This window comes from Pecten maximus, chromosome 13 (genome assembly GCF_902652985.1).
Source record: "Pecten maximus chromosome 13, xPecMax1.1, whole genome shotgun sequence".
Lineage (NCBI taxonomy): Eukaryota > Metazoa > Mollusca > Bivalvia > Pectinida > Pectinidae > Pecten > Pecten maximus.
The window spans coordinates 32,204,489-32,224,904 of record NC_047027.1 but is presented as its reverse complement, the minus strand read 5'-3'; the positions used below and the strand labels follow the sequence as shown (position 1 = coordinate 32,224,904).

The 20,416-nt window shown below is 38.6% G+C and overlaps 1 protein-coding gene across 5 annotated transcripts in view; it reads right to left on the bottom strand.

Moving 5' to 3' along the window:
- Positions 1–20,416, bottom strand: part of LOC117341332 (pleckstrin homology-like domain family B member 1) — a 167,594-nt gene that overhangs the window by 61,612 nt on the left and 85,566 nt on the right. For 4 of the 5 annotated variants that reach the window (XM_033903188.1, XM_033903189.1, XM_033903190.1 and 1 more), the window contains one exon: positions 3,774–6,949. In XM_033903188.1, the coding sequence (XP_033759079.1) occupies positions 3,774–6,949 (3,176 nt within the window). Of the gene's footprint in view, positions 1–3,773; positions 6,950–7,686; positions 7,739–20,416 lie in introns of those variants that run through there. The other variant, XM_033903191.1, reaches the window with a different exon arrangement.

Sequence of the window (20,416 nt, the reverse complement as noted above, 5' to 3'; positions counted from 1 at the left end):
CAGGTTTGATTGTACAAGATTCATTGAGGATTTTCATCAATTCTGAGTGAAAATGTTCGAGGGTTAATTTGTAATCGTTCAATTTCTGTTCTAACATAAAAGAGTAAGAACGTAGATGTTTAAGTATAATTAATGTATTTACATGTATCGCAGCAGTCAGGGTTGGCCGTTCTTGCATGAAAATATTGTTTGTGTATATAATTTTTCTTCATCAAAGAATATACAAGCACAGGTATATATGTTATTAAGATATATATGTTAGACATTTGTTGGTGTACATACCCAAACAGATGATGGTGTTAAATGCATGTCATGTTTAAAATATTCACTAGTGGTCATGTAGCCCAATTAAACGGATGGAGTTGTATATGTGTAAACTACAGATGGAATTCATCAATTCTTTTCATCTTAAACTTTCTTAATTCTGTAGGGAATAGCCCTCCCCTTGGTCACACACTCTAGCTATATATAGCTACCCATTACAAAAAAAGCATCACCAATGTATTACAGATGTCATTAATTATTCAATTATATTCCTTCCTATTCCTCCTCTTGAGATCTGATCGGAGTACTTGCAGGCACCCATGGTCCAGTTTCATCAATATTTTAAACTCAGCAATCATAACAATTGTAAAGTTTCATCAATATGTTTAACGCAGAAATCAAATTAAAAATTTTCTATTTAAATAAACCATATCATAGAATTCAAGAAAGGTTCCTTAACTTGTTTCCCCTTAAATCCAACAATGTTAATTTGTATGGATAATTTTATTTAGGGAATGTCCTTGAGGAATATTGATGTCATCAGTATTATTGCCTGGCTTGCTAGTCAAAAGATTGATTTTTTTTTGGTTTTGATCATGAAGACATGATAAAAACCACCATAAAAGAGCAAGAAGCATATACGTAATTACAGCTTAAATATCTTTCCATGGTTTGTTTGTTTGTTTGTTTGGTTTATCACCCCATGAACAGTCAGGGTCACTTTAAGGCGAGTCCCCTTGTAGTAGTTGGTGACTACCTCACTGATCAACATACGGGAGGTACATTGGATGCCATCCAGAACAATTATATACATCATGTGAGGGGAAACAACATAATTGCTTTTGATGGTATGTGACAGACTTCCCATATATGTTGTCCAGTGAGGTAGTCACCAACTACTACCAGGAGACCCCCCCCCCCCCTAAAAAATGACCCTGGCTGCTCACAGGGTGATAAATCCAGCAAACAAACATATAGATCCAGCAAAAAGCCAAACAGTTTTCCTCTCCGACACAGTTTTTCTCTCTGACAGTTTTTCTCTGACATACATATATGCTGGCCGTAAAGCCTTTAATCATATTCCACAAACACAGGGGCGGGATGAGCTGGTGATCAGGTGACATAGACTTTATATTTATCTCTACCTTTGGTAATGTACTTATACAGATGTTTTTCTCCAGTTAAGTTGTCATTACATTTCAACTGTTATCTAAAGGCAAATACATATACGACATAGCCGCCAAATAGAGAAGTTATGGAAAATTCCATATGAAAGAATTATAGTTATTTGAAAACAATGATATTATTATTAAAACATGATTAAAAAGATCTCCCCCTGATCTATTATTGGTGTATTACAGGTATTGTATATCAGTTATACTCGTATTATAAACTGTAACATTTCCGTATTAGTTTATCTATATTACTCATCACGTAATCGGTCTATTTTCCGGTGAAATCGCTCATGTAATGTTTTTACATATGTCACTAGTGTGATATACATTGGAGTTTTTCATTGGCTGCGCCAGTCATAAATCGATTTTGACGTCATAATATTTTGACAATGTTGTGACGTCATGAATTGACAATCGAAACAAAAAGGTGGTCTGTTTGATATTGACCTCCGCATTTTGACTTTAAAACCTGTCTCTAAGTATTTGCTCTCCATTGCTCGCAAACTAAAAAAAAAAAGATTAAAAAAAAAAAAATTTCTAAGACCCGTTTCAAAAAAATTCACAAGAAAGAAAAACTCATTTAAGACCCTATTGCAATTTATATCGATTTTAATGTATTCGAATAAACAGTTGACGGATTTTACCTACACCATTTGTTTACATGTTATCCTTAGTTAACATAATAACGGTTGAATAGGTTATATATAACGAATCGTAAATCAGCTTAAGAGTATATTATATGCTATAACTCCATGCAATTGAGGGTGTATGCCATACCATATCATTGTCATCCGTAATTATTGAGAGGCATTTCTGCAAGTTTGGCATATATACTTTAAATCGCCAATAACTAGATATCATACTCATTAAACAGCGAGTTCTTCTAATAAACAGTGATATTGGTTTAAGATATATAGCTGTGCACGAGTTTATACCGTAAATATATCTATAAACAGTTAAATAGGTTTAAGATATAGTTATCCACGAGTTAATACCGTAAAAATCTAAGATACGCAAAGGTCAACAGAGTGCATGAGAACACACCTAGCGGTGTAATTTCCTCGTAATATAATCTTACAACTCCCACCCCCTCCCCCCCCCCCCCCCCCCACCTTAACTGTCCCAGATGATTATTTTGTGAAAGAAAAATCTTTTTTAATTACGTTTTAATGATAATATCATTGTCTTCAAGTAACTATAATTCTTTCATACGGAATTTTCCATAACTTCTCTATTTGGCGGCTATGTCGTATGTGTATATTTGCCTTTATCACTTATCGCACGTAAGGCATTGTTCTCAGCTCTGGAGTCTCGTAATATAATCCTTTACCCCCACCCAGCCCACCTTAACTGTAACTACCTCCTCTCCTCCCCCAGAAGTTTATTTTGTGAAAGTAAAAATGTAAACTGCCCGCATGAATTGACAAAGTGTCATGACAGTTCACTTTTTTTACAAAATGTTTAAACTGTCTCCTTGTGAATTGACAAAGTGTCAGACAGAACACTTTTTACTTATAGGAGTGTTTTGTCGGCCGCTCAGTAAACCTAGCTATAGCTCACTGTAACCCCCATGGAGGAAATTCCAGATATTCAAATTATCAAGCCTCAGTACATTTATTTATAGAACAGCCTGTCTGACAAAGAACTATTAAACTGCAGGACATTTAAAATCACAAACAGTAAAGAAATTTTACAGATTATTGATAAAATGGGGAGTTTTGATCCCGACTTTTACGTCCTGAAGTAGGGAGAGTTGCCATGATTGAATAATAGAAAACAATTATTGGCAGATCTAAGGAAAACTGTAGGGAAAATTAACGAGACATTTTTTGTTCTTAATCTCTCATCCACTGCTGTTAGAGTGTTATCTATCAGAGGTTTCAGGGAAGCTCTCTCTAATGTATTCAATGTTGTCATCTTTCAGTCTGTAAAATCAGGATGGCATGTTAATGTTACCTTTATAATGATTTAACAAAGAAGTCTAAGACTAACAGAGTTATCTCCCTTGTACTGTATAGTAAATGTTAGACAAACTCTGATATATATGTATGTATATATACATAATATAAATCGCCAGAATTTGATAACATAGTTTCAACATTATTTTTAAATGAAATTTTACCAATTTTATATTAGAGTCTGGGTTCGAATTCTATATTCTACAAAATACTATGCTTGTGGAATTGTACACACGTTTTTGCTAGCTTGTATTATTACAACATTGTATTACAACAATGTATTACAACATTGTATTACAACATTGTATGGCATTGTATGATGACATTTTATGATAACATGGCATGATGATATGGTGTAACGACATGGTATGCTCACCTCTGTGTAGTTGAAGCTACATTCACTAGACGACTCCACACCACTGGAGGACGCCCGATCGTGTGTCTGTGTCAATATGTGTTCTGTGTCGCTGTTCACCGGTGTTTCCTCCGATTTTTTACTACTGCCGTTAGATCCCGAGGAGTTCCGAATGGAAGACACAATATTAGAATCACTGGAGCTGACTTTAGAGTAATAATTCTCACCAGTAATCCCAGGGGAAGGCACAGAATAATCTGCAGTAATAATCCGTGACTCATTGTTACGATAAAACGGCACATTTTCGTAAATCCCCTCGCCTATATCCCTTGGAAAAGGACCAGGTTCGGACATATCACAATATTTATCGGAGCCTGAATAACCATGAGAATGATCCGACATGTGGCCTTGACCTCCTGAAGTACGAAGATACATTTCACACCTTTCCATTCGGATAGACTTTTCTATCTCCGCGGAATCCATAGAACTGTTATGAGACACATGATTTTTTAAATTACTGATGGATACATCCTCTTGGCTAGACTTTTGCATATGAACAACATCCATTTTAGAAGAAACATTTTCTTTGCTGTTTGATTTACGACTTTTAACACTTGAGTTGTCGTCAGATTTTTTACTGGAAGACGAGAGACTCTCACTACTCGACACTTTGCCACTTTGATTCTGTAGATCTTCATAACGCATCATCCTCCGTCCAATTTTCGGGCTCCTACTGCCCATAATGGGTGAGAAATGTGGACTTTTTAGAGGTTCCTCTGGGGAAATCTTATTGCGATTTCTCTCTTCAATTGATCTTCTCCTCAATGGTTCACCACCTATCAATGGGCGACGTTTTATCGTACCGGTATCCTCCGAGTTTCCTCCAGATGATTCTTCCTCTGAGTTTGAGGAATTCGAGTTACACCGTCGGACCTGAAATCCTACCGTGACATCTTTGTGAGGGTTGTTTGGTGACGATAACATCGTAAGCGATCCGTTTGTTTTGATCTTTGACATTGAGCTACGGAATTCCGACTTATCTTTACGATCCAGTGAGTTTGTTCCGTCCTGATCAGTCAGGTTCAATAGCTGGTTTGGTCTCTGTACAGGTTTTCCTGCAGTTAAATCATCATGATTTTGTTGTCCGGGTATCTGAGAAGCTTGAGCTATCTTTTGTTCTTTCTCCTTACGATTCAAGGTTGCAGCTGATTCAGAAATCAATTGATGGATTTCTGGTGTGGAAGCATTCTGTTTCTCCTGGGAACTATCAGAAAGAGCGTCCCCGAATCCTGCAGGAGGTTCTATGATTTGTCGTTGAGAACTAGAATCAGAATACTGCCAGTTCAGCTCCTGGGTGTTGTTATTATTTGGTGACTTGCTTGGTTTGTTTGTAGATTTCGACTGTTGTAAACCGCCGGCCATGTTGGAGCCCATGTTACCTGTGACAGACACAGACTTGGCTAGAGAGTAAATAAACTCTCCGCTGTTTCCCGGCGATTTAGGAGACCTGGTAACATTCTGTTGATTCTCCGCCGCTAATTTATGTGAGGGAGATATTATTTTGTTTTCCTCTGGCACATATTTTGGACTAGAAGAAACAGGTTTTGTTTCTTCCAGAACAGTTTTTGGTGAGGATGTGATGAATTCTCGAACATCCAGATTTAAATTTTGCATATTTTGATTTTGTGCAAACCCATTGACTCTGACATCCTGTTGCCTTGGTGAACCTTGACCTCTACCCTTTTGACCTTCGTATCCCGACATTGTTGGTAGACTAGGCCTTTGTATATATGATGGACTTTGCATGGCTGGGGATCCACCCTTAACAGGGGAGGTAACTATCATATTCTCATACGATCCATATTCTACATTAATCCCTGGAGTTACCTGCCCTTGGTAAACAGTTGGTCCATTATTTGATCCAGGAAAGTTTGGAGGTGATGTGTAGTTAAATGTTCCGTTTGCCGTTGGAGTGGTCTGATTCGGAGATGAAGTGGGAGTCACGCTACCCTCCCTGTGATCAACCGACTCACTTGGTTTGTTGTTGTTTTCCAGGAAGTCCTGCATGGTCCACGGTTTTAGCTGGGGCGGTTTCGTCTGACCATGCACACTAGAAACCGCACTATTCTTGTTTCCTTGTTCATCCTGAATTTGTTTCTCATATTCTGCACACATGTTCAATATTTCCTCTAAACGCTGTTTTTCTAGGCGTTCCATTTCCTGTTCCTTTTTCCGTTCGGAGACCATTTCTTGATGTTTGATAGACAAGTCTTGCTGGCTTGAGGTTAGTTCATTAAAATCAAAGTCCATTCCATCAAATGTATTTCTATTACTTTCACTGCCAGGGTCAAACTCTGGCTTCTTTTGTGAATTATATGATGAGAGTAGTTCACCATTCATAATGCTTTCTGCTAGAGACTCAGCATTCGTTGCCATAGCAACTTTCGCACTAGCTGAGTCAGGTGTGCGCGTCCTGCTGACTGATTGGTCCATTCGAGGAGTCGTGCTTCCTGATGAGGAAGTATGCAGAGTCTTATTGCTAGACAACGATTCATCGGATTTTGATGAATCCGAATTAGAATTCCAACTCAAAGTAGCACCACTAACACTACTCACACTAGTCAGTGATCCGGAACTGTTACTTCCTGTACTAGTTACGCGCTCGTTACTTCCTGTGCCCGAATTTCCCCGTAAGACACTGAGAGCAACACGAGTTGTTGCTGTCTCTTTACTAAATACCTTCTCTCCGGAGTACGTCCCCGGACTCTGTCGAGATTTCTGACGCTCCATTGACTTTGCCGGGTAGGGAGTAGAACCAGCAGGTTTTCCAGACTCGGGCGTATACTGCCTAGAAAGAGGAGATCTGGACGTAGGCGACGCAACATTCGACTGAGCGTAATGAGACGGATCGTAACGATCGTGTTCGGGCGAGAAAAACTTGTTAGTTGGTGATTTAGCAGTCGGAGAATTCTTCCCGCGAGAGATTAACTCAAACTTACAGACTTTGTTCATGAAATCATCCTGTTCGTTACTTTCGGAGATGGAGTCTTTGGGTGAGCGGCTGACTGATCGGAGAGATTGGCTCCTGTCTGTAGACCCGACTGGGTAGGATCGGTCAGATCCCGATGATGACCGCCGCTGGAGGTTACTGGCCGCATTGGACATCATCTGCATATACTCCGGATTATCCTCCAGATCTGTAACAGACAGACAGAGTCAGTAACAGGACAGACTAATTATACAGAGGTCCATGAGAGAAACAGTTTATCCAACTTGTCCTATACAGACAATTTTGCAATAATATTCTCACGCTTTCATGTAAACTTAAAGTTTACTTACAAATGTACATAAGTATTTTCCCCAATAAATGTTGTATTTACTGAGCTAGATCAATCTTAAAATACTGCAATACATGTACATATAATAAACTGATGATATTCTGGTATAAAATTTCCCAAATAATGGTTTGTTCAGAAATAAGTCTATCATCTAAAATGTTGAATTGTCTTCCTCAGCTCATGTATGCAGTAAAATTCAGCAAAGTAAATTTAAATCATTACACAATATGACACAATTTAAACATTTGTGAAATAAACATTTCAAAATGATGAAATCAATAAAAACAAGTATTCATAATCAAGAAATGAATTGGGTGTTTTGTTTTTTGACATGGACAGCTGTCACAGCCTTGAATCAAAACAAGCAAGCTAAGCTCAGTCTAATTAACAGTTCGTCAGATTATTGTAATATCACAATTAATAATCGTTTGTTATCACAAGCCATCATGGAAATATCACATAAAACAAACAGTTTAACAAAATACTCATATCACAACAAAATACTCATATCACAACAAAATACTCATATCACAACAAAATGAAGGTTTTGTATCCTCAAAAACTATGTTTACAAATATTTAAACCATTAAATTTACCAAAATTCTTGAGAAAGTGTTCAACCAACATGGTCATCGTAATCTCCGGAATAAAGCACTATTTTGTAATTGCCGTGTTAAATCCTTACATCTTCACTATAATGGTGACCCATTTATAAACAGAGACCTGCACACACCTGAAGTAAATATTGTTATGATGTTACATAACGCTGTCTGGATGTTAATGGGCTTCAATATGTGATAAAATCTCCTGATCGTCATAGAAACCTGAAACCTGGCTGGTTTGTCTGGTCCTGAGAGCCATTAGCAATGGAGTCCGATATACAGTCATACTGGAGTTTGGTTTAATATATATTACACAATATTCAGATATATATGTTAATTTGAAATATGACAACCTAAATTGTATGATTTATATAAACATAATTATGGACCATTAAAAAGTCAAATAAACGAGTTTTGAAGACATTTAGGATTTAGGTGTTAAAATATTCCACTACCTTAACCTCAGAAGTTTTTAATCTATATTTACAATGTCTATTTGCTTTTAAGTATATGTCCAAAATGTGAATGTGGAAACAAAATTAATGTGATTTTTTTCAATTTTAAGAGACCCACACAACGTGGATATAAATGTTTGATTATCACACACAGAGCCCACACAGATATATGTTAACTATTCTGACTTCATCAGGGACCAACAAAAGTCGGGTTTCTCTCTCAATCTCTTCCTTGTAAAACACATATATAATGTGCAGTGTTTTTGACAGTATGTATATATCTATATTTATTTTGGAGGAATTAATCTCCTAATTTTAAGGAAAACTTTCTATTTTTGGAAGAAAACAACTCATTTTTATCCTATTCTAAGTACAAAATATCAGTGATTTTTTTTCAATACAAATGATTTCATAATTCAAAACAGTCAGAATTAACAGTTTAATTTATGTGGTTGTAATGGATTGATAACATTACAACCACACAAAGGTTTGTCAATATATTTCTTTACGACTTTAATGTTTGAACATGCAATATTTTATTTAACCACCCATATATATTGGAATTCTATAAAAGTGACCAAGCATTGTTTTTACTAATAAGCTTATCTTGTTTCCCTTGTAATGATTGTGACAAAAATAAACATGACAATTAATTAAATATCAAATCTGACTTTTACATTTGTTTTTCTTATCTAAAGCTCAAAATCAGTTTAATTTTAGCATATAAGATAGTATATATTTAATACTGCTTTGATTTGCGAGTCTGAAAAATGTCATCATCAGATAATTGATTTATAAATAAATTCATATCTATCAATGAATTCATAATTATCAATAAATTTTTATTTATCAATTAATTCATTTTTATCATTAAATTAATTTTATCATTAAATTCATTTTTATCATTAAATTTATATTCATAGATATACATATTTATAAATAAATTTATATTCATCAATAAATTATTTTTTATAGATAAATTTATATTCATCAATAAATTATTTTTTATAGATAAATTCATATTTATCAGTAAATTTATATATATTTATTTATGAATTAATTTATATTTATCAATAGCTATAAATTCATAAATAACTAATAAATATTAACTCAGAGCACAGCTTGGTGAGGCCTGTCACCAGATATCTCCTGATCTACACCTGTCACTATGTGGTGGTAGTTGGATAAAAGATCGGCTAGTACTGGTCATTTGTCAATGCCACTGGACACCTGGCTGTAGATTGACCATCTATCACACCTTAATTGATTCCCTCAGTCTCGTTTTGATTGATGACCTAGTTATATACAGGTAGACACATGGTAGACTTACCCAAGTCCCAATTTATTTATATGAAACTTAGATACAGTATTATCATTATTACATAGCATTTAAAAGAGCTTATATAATACATCATATTGAGGTAGACAAGAAATACATTTTTATTCAAAATTTGAATAAATATTCAGAATAGAATGGAAACTAAATATTTAATCTTAAAACTAAACCTTTTATTGATTGCATGGGTTAGTTGATGTAGGAAAGGTCAAAACAGGTAAATAATTAAATAAATGAATTATAAATGAATTGCCCAAATAAATCTATAAAAATATGAATGACCAGTAAAAACATATCCCAAAATTTACAAATCAGATTAATCCAGATAAAATATCAGCCTTAGATATGTAATTAATTGCTTTAAGTTATTTACTAAATTGTTAAGAAGGAGGTGTAAACATGTTCTTTTCTAAGGCTTGAAATTTCTCACCTTTACTATTAAGACCTGCTACCAAGGGGAGACAATTCTGAGATTGTTGCCTTTATCAGGGTGTCAAACATCAGGTCTTAGCTGGGTCCTACTCAAGGACAAGCTTGTTGATTTGTATACAATGATTACCATCAATACAAACATTGACCAGACTTAGATGTTAACACAGATTCATGGCCACCATGTCTAAATACACAGCAGTATTGTAATACTTGTTTAAGTTTTTACCCTCGGGCCAGATTGTGGTCAGTGTTGACCAAATATACAAATCAACAGACAGATAGTGGTCAAACTACTGCTGGCAAATAACAGCAATCTGGTCATACCTGCTCTCTCTGTCTGTACCTATATATACATGTAATTTAGAGGAACAAGGACGTATCTCCAACATGGCGTGCTTAGAAGTAAAGGGCCGTATCTCAAATTTATCAATTTTTAGATTTTAATAAATTACAACTATGAGTGAGATTTTCTTATAAAATCTGTACATTATATCAATTGAAATGGTCTTATTCTGTTAAAATACTATGTGATTTAAAAGAATTAGACAATTTCCATTGATATAAAGTGCACATTCTATAAGAAAAGCTCAGTCGGAATTGTAATTTATAAAAATCTAAAAATTGATAAATTTGAGATACGGCCCTTTACTTCTAAGCACGCCATGTTGGAGATACGTCCTTGTTCCTCTAAACAATCGGTATATGTGATGTATCGGAGGCAATCACAGCTGATTCAGTACTGACTACTAGGGGGAGATTTAAACCAGTAATTGTACCTGTATGAATTGTCACTAGCAGCTTTTAACATGCATTTATTTCTCCATAAACTTAAAACATACAAATACTTTCCTGATCATTTGATCGTTGGGATTTACAGAATTTTAAATAGGTACTGTAGTTAAATGAGAATTCACATTCCGACAGTTATGAAACTAAAGTGGAGGGGGCGGGGTACGTCACTTTTCTCTGGTGATCATTTCTCAAACCTCTTCACTACAACAGACGTGTCTCTGTGTGATCTACCCTAGGTGTATTAAAACATCTATAGCTATCTTTATAAAATTCTTCAGATCCATGTTTAGTTAAAAGCCTGCTCTTAAGACTGTAACTAAAGTTTTGACCTCCTGTCTGACAGTGCCTTTGATGTCCCCATACCTAGATATCTCACATGCTTCTTACTCAACCTGTTTCTCCAAATCAACACAATTCACTATTCACATCAGAATCAGCACATTTTGTATATTTTATCAGGAGAGGGAAAATGCACAGACCAGACGGGGACTCGAACCTGGAACCTCTAAACTATAGACATAAACTCTAACCTGGCCACCAGCGTTAAGCCTGGTCCAGTTCTGCTACATTCCTCCATCCTTCGACAAAGTCTTGAACCCCGAAGACACAAATTATACCAGAGACCTTATACCACCTCTGTGGGTGTTCAGTTGGGCTCCAAATGCAATATATTACCCAGCCCCAGTCGCCCTCACCTACCTCTATATAACCCCATCCCACTTGATTCTGACCAAGTAGCCCTGACCCACCCCTACCCTATCTTTACCCTGCCTCAGTAGCCCTGACCCACCCCTACCCCATCTTTACCCTGCCTTAGTAACCCTGACCCACCCCTACCCTATCTTTACCCTGCCTCAGTAACCCTGACCCACCCCTACCCCCACCTTTACCCTGCCTTAGTAACCCTGACCCACCCCTACCCCATCTTTACCCTGCCTCAGTAGCCCTGACCCACCCCTACCTCATCTTTATCCTGCCTCAGTAGCCCTGACCCACCCCTACCCCACCTTTACCCTGCCTTAGTAACCCTGACCCACCCCTACCCCATCTTTACCCTGTCTTAGTAGCCCTGACCCACCCCTACCCCACCTTTACCCTGCCTCAGTAACCCTGACCCACCCCTACCCCACCTTTACCCTGTCTTAGTAGCCCTGACCCACCCCTACCCCATCTTTACCCTGACCCACCCCTACCCCACCTTTACCCTGCCTCAGTAACCCTGACCCACCCCTACCCCATCTTTACCCTGCCTCAGTAACCCAGACCCACCCCTACCCCACCTTTACCCTGCCTCAGTAACCCTGACCCACCCCTACCCCACCTTTACCCTGTCTTAGTAGCCCTGACCCACCCCTACCCCATCTTTACCCTGACCCACCCCTACCCCACCTTTACCCTGCCTCAGTAACCCTGACCCACCCCTACTCCATCTTTACCCTGCCTCAGTAACCCTGACCCACCCCTACCCCACCTTTACCCTGCCTTAGTAGCCCTGACCCACCCCTACCTCATCTTTACCCTGCCTCAGTAACCCAGACCCACCCCTACCCCACCTTTACCCTGCCTCAGTAACCCTGACCCACCCCTACCCCACCTTTACCCTGCCTCAGTAACCCTGACCCACCCCTACCCCACCTTTACCCTGCCTCAGTAACCCTGACCCACCCCTACCCCACCTTTACCCTGCCTCAGTAGCCCTGGCCCACCCCTACCCCACCCCTACCCCACCTTTACCCTGCCTCAGTAACCCTGACCCACCCCTACCCCACCTTTACCCTGCCTCAGTAGCCCTGACCCACCCCTACCCCACCCCTACCCCACCTTTACCCTGCCTCAGTAGCCCTGGCCCACCCCTACCCCACCTTTACCCTGCCTCAGTAACCCTGACCCACCCCTACCCCACCTTTACCCTGCCTCAGTAACCCTGACCCACCCCTACCCCACCTTTACCCTGCCTCAGTAACCCTGGCCAACCCCTACCCCACCTTTACCCTGCCTCAGTAGCCCTGACCCACCCCTACCCCATCTTTACCCTGCCTTAGTAACCCTGACCGACCCCTACCCCACCTTTACCCTGCCTCAGTAGCCCTGACCCACCCCTACCCCATCTTTACCCTGTCTTAGTAACCCTGACCCACCCCTACCCCATCTTTACCCTGTCTTAGTAACCCTGACCCACCCCTACCCCACCTTTACCCTGTCTTAGTAACCCTGACCCATCCCTACCCCACCTTTACCCTGCCTTAGTAACCCTGACCCACCCCTACCCCATCTTTATCCTGTCTTAGTAACCCTGACCGACCCCTACCCCCATCTTTACCCTGCCTCAGTAACCCTGACCCACCCCTACCCCATCTTTATCCTGCCTCAGTAGCCCTGGCCCACCCCTACCCCACCTTTACCCTGCCTTAGTAGCCCTGACCCACCCCTACCCCACCTTTACCCTGCCTTAGTAGCCCTGACCCACCCCTACCCCATCTTTACCCTGCCTCAGTAACCCTGACCGACCCCTACCCCATCTTTACCCTGCCTCAGTAGCCCTGACCCACCCCTACCTCACACCTACCCTACATATATTCTGCCCCTATCAGGCCCTACCCTACATATACTCTGCCCCTATCTGGCCCTACCCTACATTTACCCGGCCCCTATCTGGCCCTACCTCACGCCTACCCTACATTTGCCCGGCCCCTATCTGGCCTTACCCAACATTTACCCGACCCCTATCTGGCCTTACCCAACATTTACCCGACCCCTTTCTGGCCCTACCCTACATTTACCCGGCCCCTATGTGGCCCTACCTCACGCCTACCCTACATTTACCCGGCCCCTATCTGGCCCTACCTCACGCCTACCCTACATTTACCCGGCCCCTATCTGGCCCTACCTCACGCCTACCCTACATTTACCCGGCCCCTATCTGGCCCTACCTCATGCCTACCCTACATTTACCCGGCCCCTATCTGGCCCTACCTCACGCCTACCCTACATTTACCCGGCCCCTATCTGGCCCTACCCTTCTCGTTCCTACCCCACAACTAGCCTTCTTGTATCCTAAGCCTATTTTGGCACCCTGTCAGGTTCTGTCTACATCAGAGATTGGTACATACCATCTATACCGATTGCGAAGTAGTTGTCGTCTATGCTAAAAACTTCGCCAACCCTGGCAATCTGAGCAGATCTACGGCACAAATGTTGTATTTTGTAATTCATCACAGTAATCTTAAAGCTTTTTATCGATCTCCTTTTATTTGCAATGTTGCCAAAACTTGTACATAAATTGTTGTTGACTTGAGAGGTCTCTTCCTACATCTGCCAATTTACAGTATAATGTCATGTTCCATCCAATTTCTATGACTGATAAACATTCTTTTAAATCTGTGATAGATCATCAAAAAATATTAAAGCTAATTTATCAGAAAGTAGATGGAAGATTAGCTATATATCACCACACAATACTGTATTTATCAGAAAGGAGATTGAAGATTTGCTATATCTCACCACACAATACCGTATTTATCAGAAAGGAGGTTGAAGATTTGCTATATCACACCACACAATACTGTATTTATCAGAAAGTAGATTGAAGATTAGTCATATATCACCACACAATACTGTATTTATCAGAAAGGAGACTTAAGATTAGCTATATCTCACCACACAATACTGTATTTATCAGAAAGGAGACTGAAGATTAGCTATATCTCACCACACAATACTGTATTTATCAGAAAGGAGATTGAAGATTTGCTATATCTCGCCACATAATACTGTATTTATCAGAAAGGAGACTGAAGATTAGCTATATCTCACCACACAATACTGTATTTATCAGAAAGGAGATTGAAGATTAGATATATCACCACACAATACTGTATTCATCAGAAAGGAGATTGAAGATTAGCTATATCTTACCACACAATACTATATTTATCAGAAAGTAGACTGAAGATTTGCTATATATCACCACACAATACTGTATTTATCAGAAAGGAGATTGAAGATTAGCTATATCTCACCACACAATACTGTATTTATCAGAAAGGAGATTGAAGATTAGCTATATCTCACCACACAATACTGTATTTATCAGAAAGGAGATTGAAGATTAGCTATATCTCACCACACAATACTGTATTTATCAGAAAGGAGACTGAAGATTAGCTATATCTCACCACACAATACTGTATTTATCAGAAAGGAGATTGAAGATTACCGGTAGCTATATCTCACCACACAATACTGTATTTATCAGAAAGTAGATTGAAGATTAGTCATATATCACCACACAATACTGTATTTATCAGAAAGGAGATTGAAGACCATGTAGCTTCTCACCATACAATACTGTATTTTTCAGAAAGGAGATTGAAGATTAGCTATATCTCACCACACAATACTGTATTTATCAGAAAGGAGACTGAAGACCATGTAGTTTCTCACCATACAATACTGTATTTATCAGAAAGGAGATTGAAGATTAGCTATATCTCACCACACAATACTGTATTTATCAGAAAGGAGGTTGAAGATCATGTAGCTTCGCGAGCTCACCATACAATATATATCCCGCAATTAGAATTGATGTCAGATAAATAGCTCACTCATATCCATAAAATAATTTTGACAGTTAAGTAAATATATATTCACAATTTAAATGTTGGAAACTTAAATAGACTTTTACACATTGACAACAATTGGTAAAACATCCATTTAAGTTTTAAAATAATTATATATTTGTCCATAAATGTCTCTAAACCATCATATAACACCTGAATCGACAATATAAATAATTCCAGGTGAGCCGACAGGAAATCTCTGTGATATTAACCTTATTTTAGTGATTTTTACTCATATAAGTTACCACAACCAACAGTTGATGATTTTTATCAGGTGAGGTCACTAGCTTAAAAAACTCAGAAAAGATGAGGTTCTGACAGTGTTATCGGGGGAGTGTATGTTTTACTTATATACAAAACAATGAAATCATTTTAAACATCCACTATTCACTGTAGAGATTAGATAACAATGGAGTCGGCCAGGTGTACTGACACATAAAGCCAAAGTCACTCAACATACCGTCCACTATACCTTCACAGACCTGCACCCTCTAAAAATATCAGATTTCCTGTCACAGCGGAGCTTTCTTTTGAAAGTATCTTTTAAAAGAGTTTTTTTTTAAATCTTTAGAATTTTGAGCCAAATAAAAAACATTTCCTCCCATTCATTGCCACTATAAGACACTGACTGTCAATCTCGGATAATTCACTGTCGTATCTCCTTTTACAGGTAAACAGATGATTTAGACAAAGTTAACAATTTCTGGTTAATCGGTTCACAATTAGCCTTTTTGTAAGTCTGTCAAACCTCTGACAGGAAATTGATACCAATTGGGATTTTTTAGCTGACTAAACAGATTGCTGTATAAGGCTCTGATTTTTTTTTTTTACGTTGAGAGCATGTTTTCTACAATATTTTCAAAATGTTGTAAGTATATATGGTGAATTCTTACTTTTTATTAACTTGCAGTTTAAAGTTCAAAGCCTCTTATTTACAGTTAATACAGTAATTTGTCATTTATTTTTTTAACACAAATTTGTTATTTTTTAAGCTGCAGTAAAAAAACACCCAACTCTCCTTTTTCGTCTCCTGCCCCTCCCCCTTTCTCTGAAAACTTCCTCTCTTTAGTTTTCCCTCTCTCTCTGTCCTCCTAATGCGATACATTTGTATCATTACAGGTACTGCATGTCGTTGAGTGTACAAAATGACGTAAGTAAGAACATCTAGGAGTCGTGGGATGTGTGTATCATCTGTAACTATTGACTGTAATTGTTTATTGCTGAAAAAATCTTAAATCAAAAGAACAAAATACCGAAAAATATATTCAATACTTTTTATCACAAGAAAATAATAGGATATTGAATTTATTTTCATTTTTGTAAGAGATCTATGAAGCCACCACAAATTCTATGAAATGGATCATGTATCGATCTCTATGTTTGGTGATAACCAGAGGAGGCAATAATTTGTCAAATTAATCTCGTTGTAAATCACTGATATACTGTAAGGGAGATAACTCTAATATGGGTGGTTGGGGTGGCTGGGTGGTTGGTTGGCAGAGTTGTAGCAATTTTGCCTTTCAACAATATGTGGCCGAGGTTTAATTCCCTGCTTGGACAAGAAAAGGTATGGCCGTCAACTGCTGACAAATCGTTTTCCATCAGGTACTTCGGTCTCCTCTCACAGTAAGACTACTCCCATGCTTCTATTAAGGCTAACAATTTTTCTATTGTTGTAGACTTAGTAAAGTCTACATAACTCTATTATAACTGGTCTACTATAACTGTAGCATACGACCTTAAATAGTTTGAAACATTTTTGTCGACCATAACTTAGTTAGTCTACTATAACTATAGCATGCATCCTTAAATAGTTTGAAATGTTTTATTGACCATAACTGGTCTTCTACAACTGTAGCATACAACCTTAAATAGTTTGAAAAATTTTGTCGAGGGATGTATGTTACCGGTGGATTTAACATGTACATTTGATGGGAAATGTGCACACTGTACATGGGGTATACCTTTAAATGTAAGATTGAAGTAGTTTGAGAAATAAGATACACCTGTTCATGTTTTCATGCACGGTAGCCTTCCTATTTGTACAGGTAGACTGGCTGTATGACAGGCTTTGTCAGCACTGCCCATCAATCATCCGTCAGTCTTACCTAGGTTAAATGTTGACTTGTCCGGTCTTTAGAATCTTATTGAAATTATGAATACAGCTAGGGAGAATTTATCATTAGTCCATAGAGATGGCGGATGGTAATAATGGAGATTCTTATCGAGACCTGTCTTGTCTCCTAGAATCTGAAATCTCTACAGCGGGAGAATTTCTCTTAAGTCCGTAGAGACGGCAGTGGGATGGTTATAATGGAGATTCTTCTCGAGACCTATCTGGTCTCTTAGAATCTGAAATTTCTATCAGAACCCCACAAAATCTTCCTGTCAGAACCCCACAAAATCTTCCTGTCAGAACCCCACAAAATCTTCCTGTCAGAACCCCACAAAGTCTTCCCTATCATATCCCCACAAAATCTCCCTGTCAGAACCCCAACATTTCTCTTGTGTGAACCACAGAGAGTTTCCCTGTCAGAACCCCATGCGGCTTCTCTTCCATGTATGTCACTAATTGCCAAAACACAACCACATGTGTGACCTTTGACCTTACCTAGTTGTAGGTACAGACTAGGTGACCTTTGACCTTGATACCGAGTGGTAAACACAGACAAGGGAATGTTGGTAGATGACATGTTATATGAGTGTGTATGTAGTAAGTGTCTCCCATATGAATGTAAAACATGTGTAGTAACACATACTGGGCTAAATATATGTAAAACATGTGTAGTAACACATACTCGGCTAAATACACGTAAAACACGTGTAGTAACACATACTGGGCTAAATACATGTACAACATGTGTAGTAACACATACTGGGCTAAATACATGTAAAACACGTGTAGTAACACATACTCGGCTAAATACACGTAAAACATGTGTAGTAACACATACTCGGCTATATACATGTAAAACATGTGTAGTAACACATACTCGGCTAAATACACGTAAAACATGTGTAGTAACACATACTCGGCTAAATACACGTAAAACATGTGTAGTAACACATACTCGGCTATATACACGTAAAACATGTGTAGTAACACATACTCGGCTATATACATGTAAAACATGTGTAGTAACACATACTCGGCTATATACATGTAAAACACGTGTAGTAACACATACTCGGCTAAATACACGTAAAACATGTGTAGTAACACATGGCTAAATACACGTAAAACACGTGTAGTAACACATACTCGGCTAAATACACGTAAAACACGTGTAGTAACACATACTCGGCTAAATACACGTAAAACACGTGTAGTAACACATACTCGGCTAAATACACGTAAAACACGTGTAGTAACACATACTCGGCTAAATACACGTAAAACACATGTAGTAACACATACTCGGCTATATACATGTAGAACACGTGTAGTAACACATACTCGGCTATATACATGTAGAACACGTGTAGTAACACATACTCGGCTATATACATGTAAAACATGTGTAGTAACACATACTGGGCTAAATACATGTAAAACATGTGTAGTAACACATACTCTGCTAAATACACGTAAAACACGTGTAGTAACACATACTCGGCTAAATACACGTAAAACACGTGTAGTAACACATACTCGGCTAAATACATGTAAACAATATATACAGTAAACCGGTGTTAAGATTCCCTTGTCTGGGCACAGGTTTCTGCTTTGGTTAGTATTCGTAGAAAAAATATTAGCCCCTACTCCTGTAACGGAACTGCCCATACCGTGGACGGGGTGGACAGGGTTTATCTTCGGCGACCAGGTAGCTCAATTGTTAGAGCATCCGGCTAGTGTTCGGAAGTCCGGGGTTTGAACCCCAGTCTGGCCGTGCATTTTTCCACTCCTACTACATTTGGTGCCTGTGACCAAACCTTGTTTCAATTGAGGTGAATACTTGACAAGGGGATAACCGAACCTGGCTTGTGAGTTGTGAAGTCTTCGGGGTTAAAGACTTAAAAAAGGTAGGGAAGAGTGTAGCGGAACTGGACCGGGTCGATCATCGGTGACCTGAGGTAGCTCAATTGGTAGAGCATTCTGCTAGTGTTCAGAGGTCTGGGTTTGAACCCCGTTCTGGCCACGCAAATTTTTCCACTCCTGCTACACTCCTACTATATCAATATGGTGTCACACTTAAAAATTAGACAATGCATCCACTGTGGAACGGAAGTACTTTCTGACTAGTGATTGGTCGACGATTATAGCTAGTATTGTTTACAGAGCCGTCAACCAATCAGATTGTCCCTTGCATATACCACTCTAAGATATACATGCAGACTACTTCCGTTCCACAGTTGGCGCATCTTCGGCTATTACGACCACTTTTGATCAATTTTCTCATCTTTAAATCATTGTCATACAACAAAAGAATAACATACGTTGAAATTTAAGGATTACAAGCCAATGTACGTTACTGAAGTTTATGTGCATTTGATATTTTAATCCGATTGAACTTTAAAATTCAAAGTGAATCACAGCCCCCCCTCCCCCCCCACTTCCGATTTTTAGAGTGTTACACCTTGTTGATATAGTAAGAATATAGTCGCTATTTTTTGTTCTATAAATATTAACCAGAACCAGACCCAGACACTGTGGTACCTTATATACCTGATATGTAAACATAAGTAAAACATAAGTGATATGATGACGGCCTGATGACAGATATGTAGTGACGTGGTAGAGCTCTTTCTGACCTGTCCTCTGCTTAGGTTCACATTAAAAAAATCCTTGATCTACCCTAAAGTCACAAGGGCTAAAAAAAAATCCTTGATCTACCCTAAAGTCACAAGGGCTAAAAAAAAAATCCTTGATCTACCCTAAAGTCACAACGGCTAAAAAAAATCCTTGATCTACCCTAAAGTCACAAGGGCTAAAAAAAATCCTTGATCTACCCTAAAGTCACAACGGCTAAAAAATAATCCTTGATCTACCCTAAAGTCACAAGGGCTAAAAAAAAATCCTTGATCTACCCTAAAGTCACAAGGGCTAGATGTATGAAATGTTAGTTTTAAAGAGCAAAACATCATCTGTC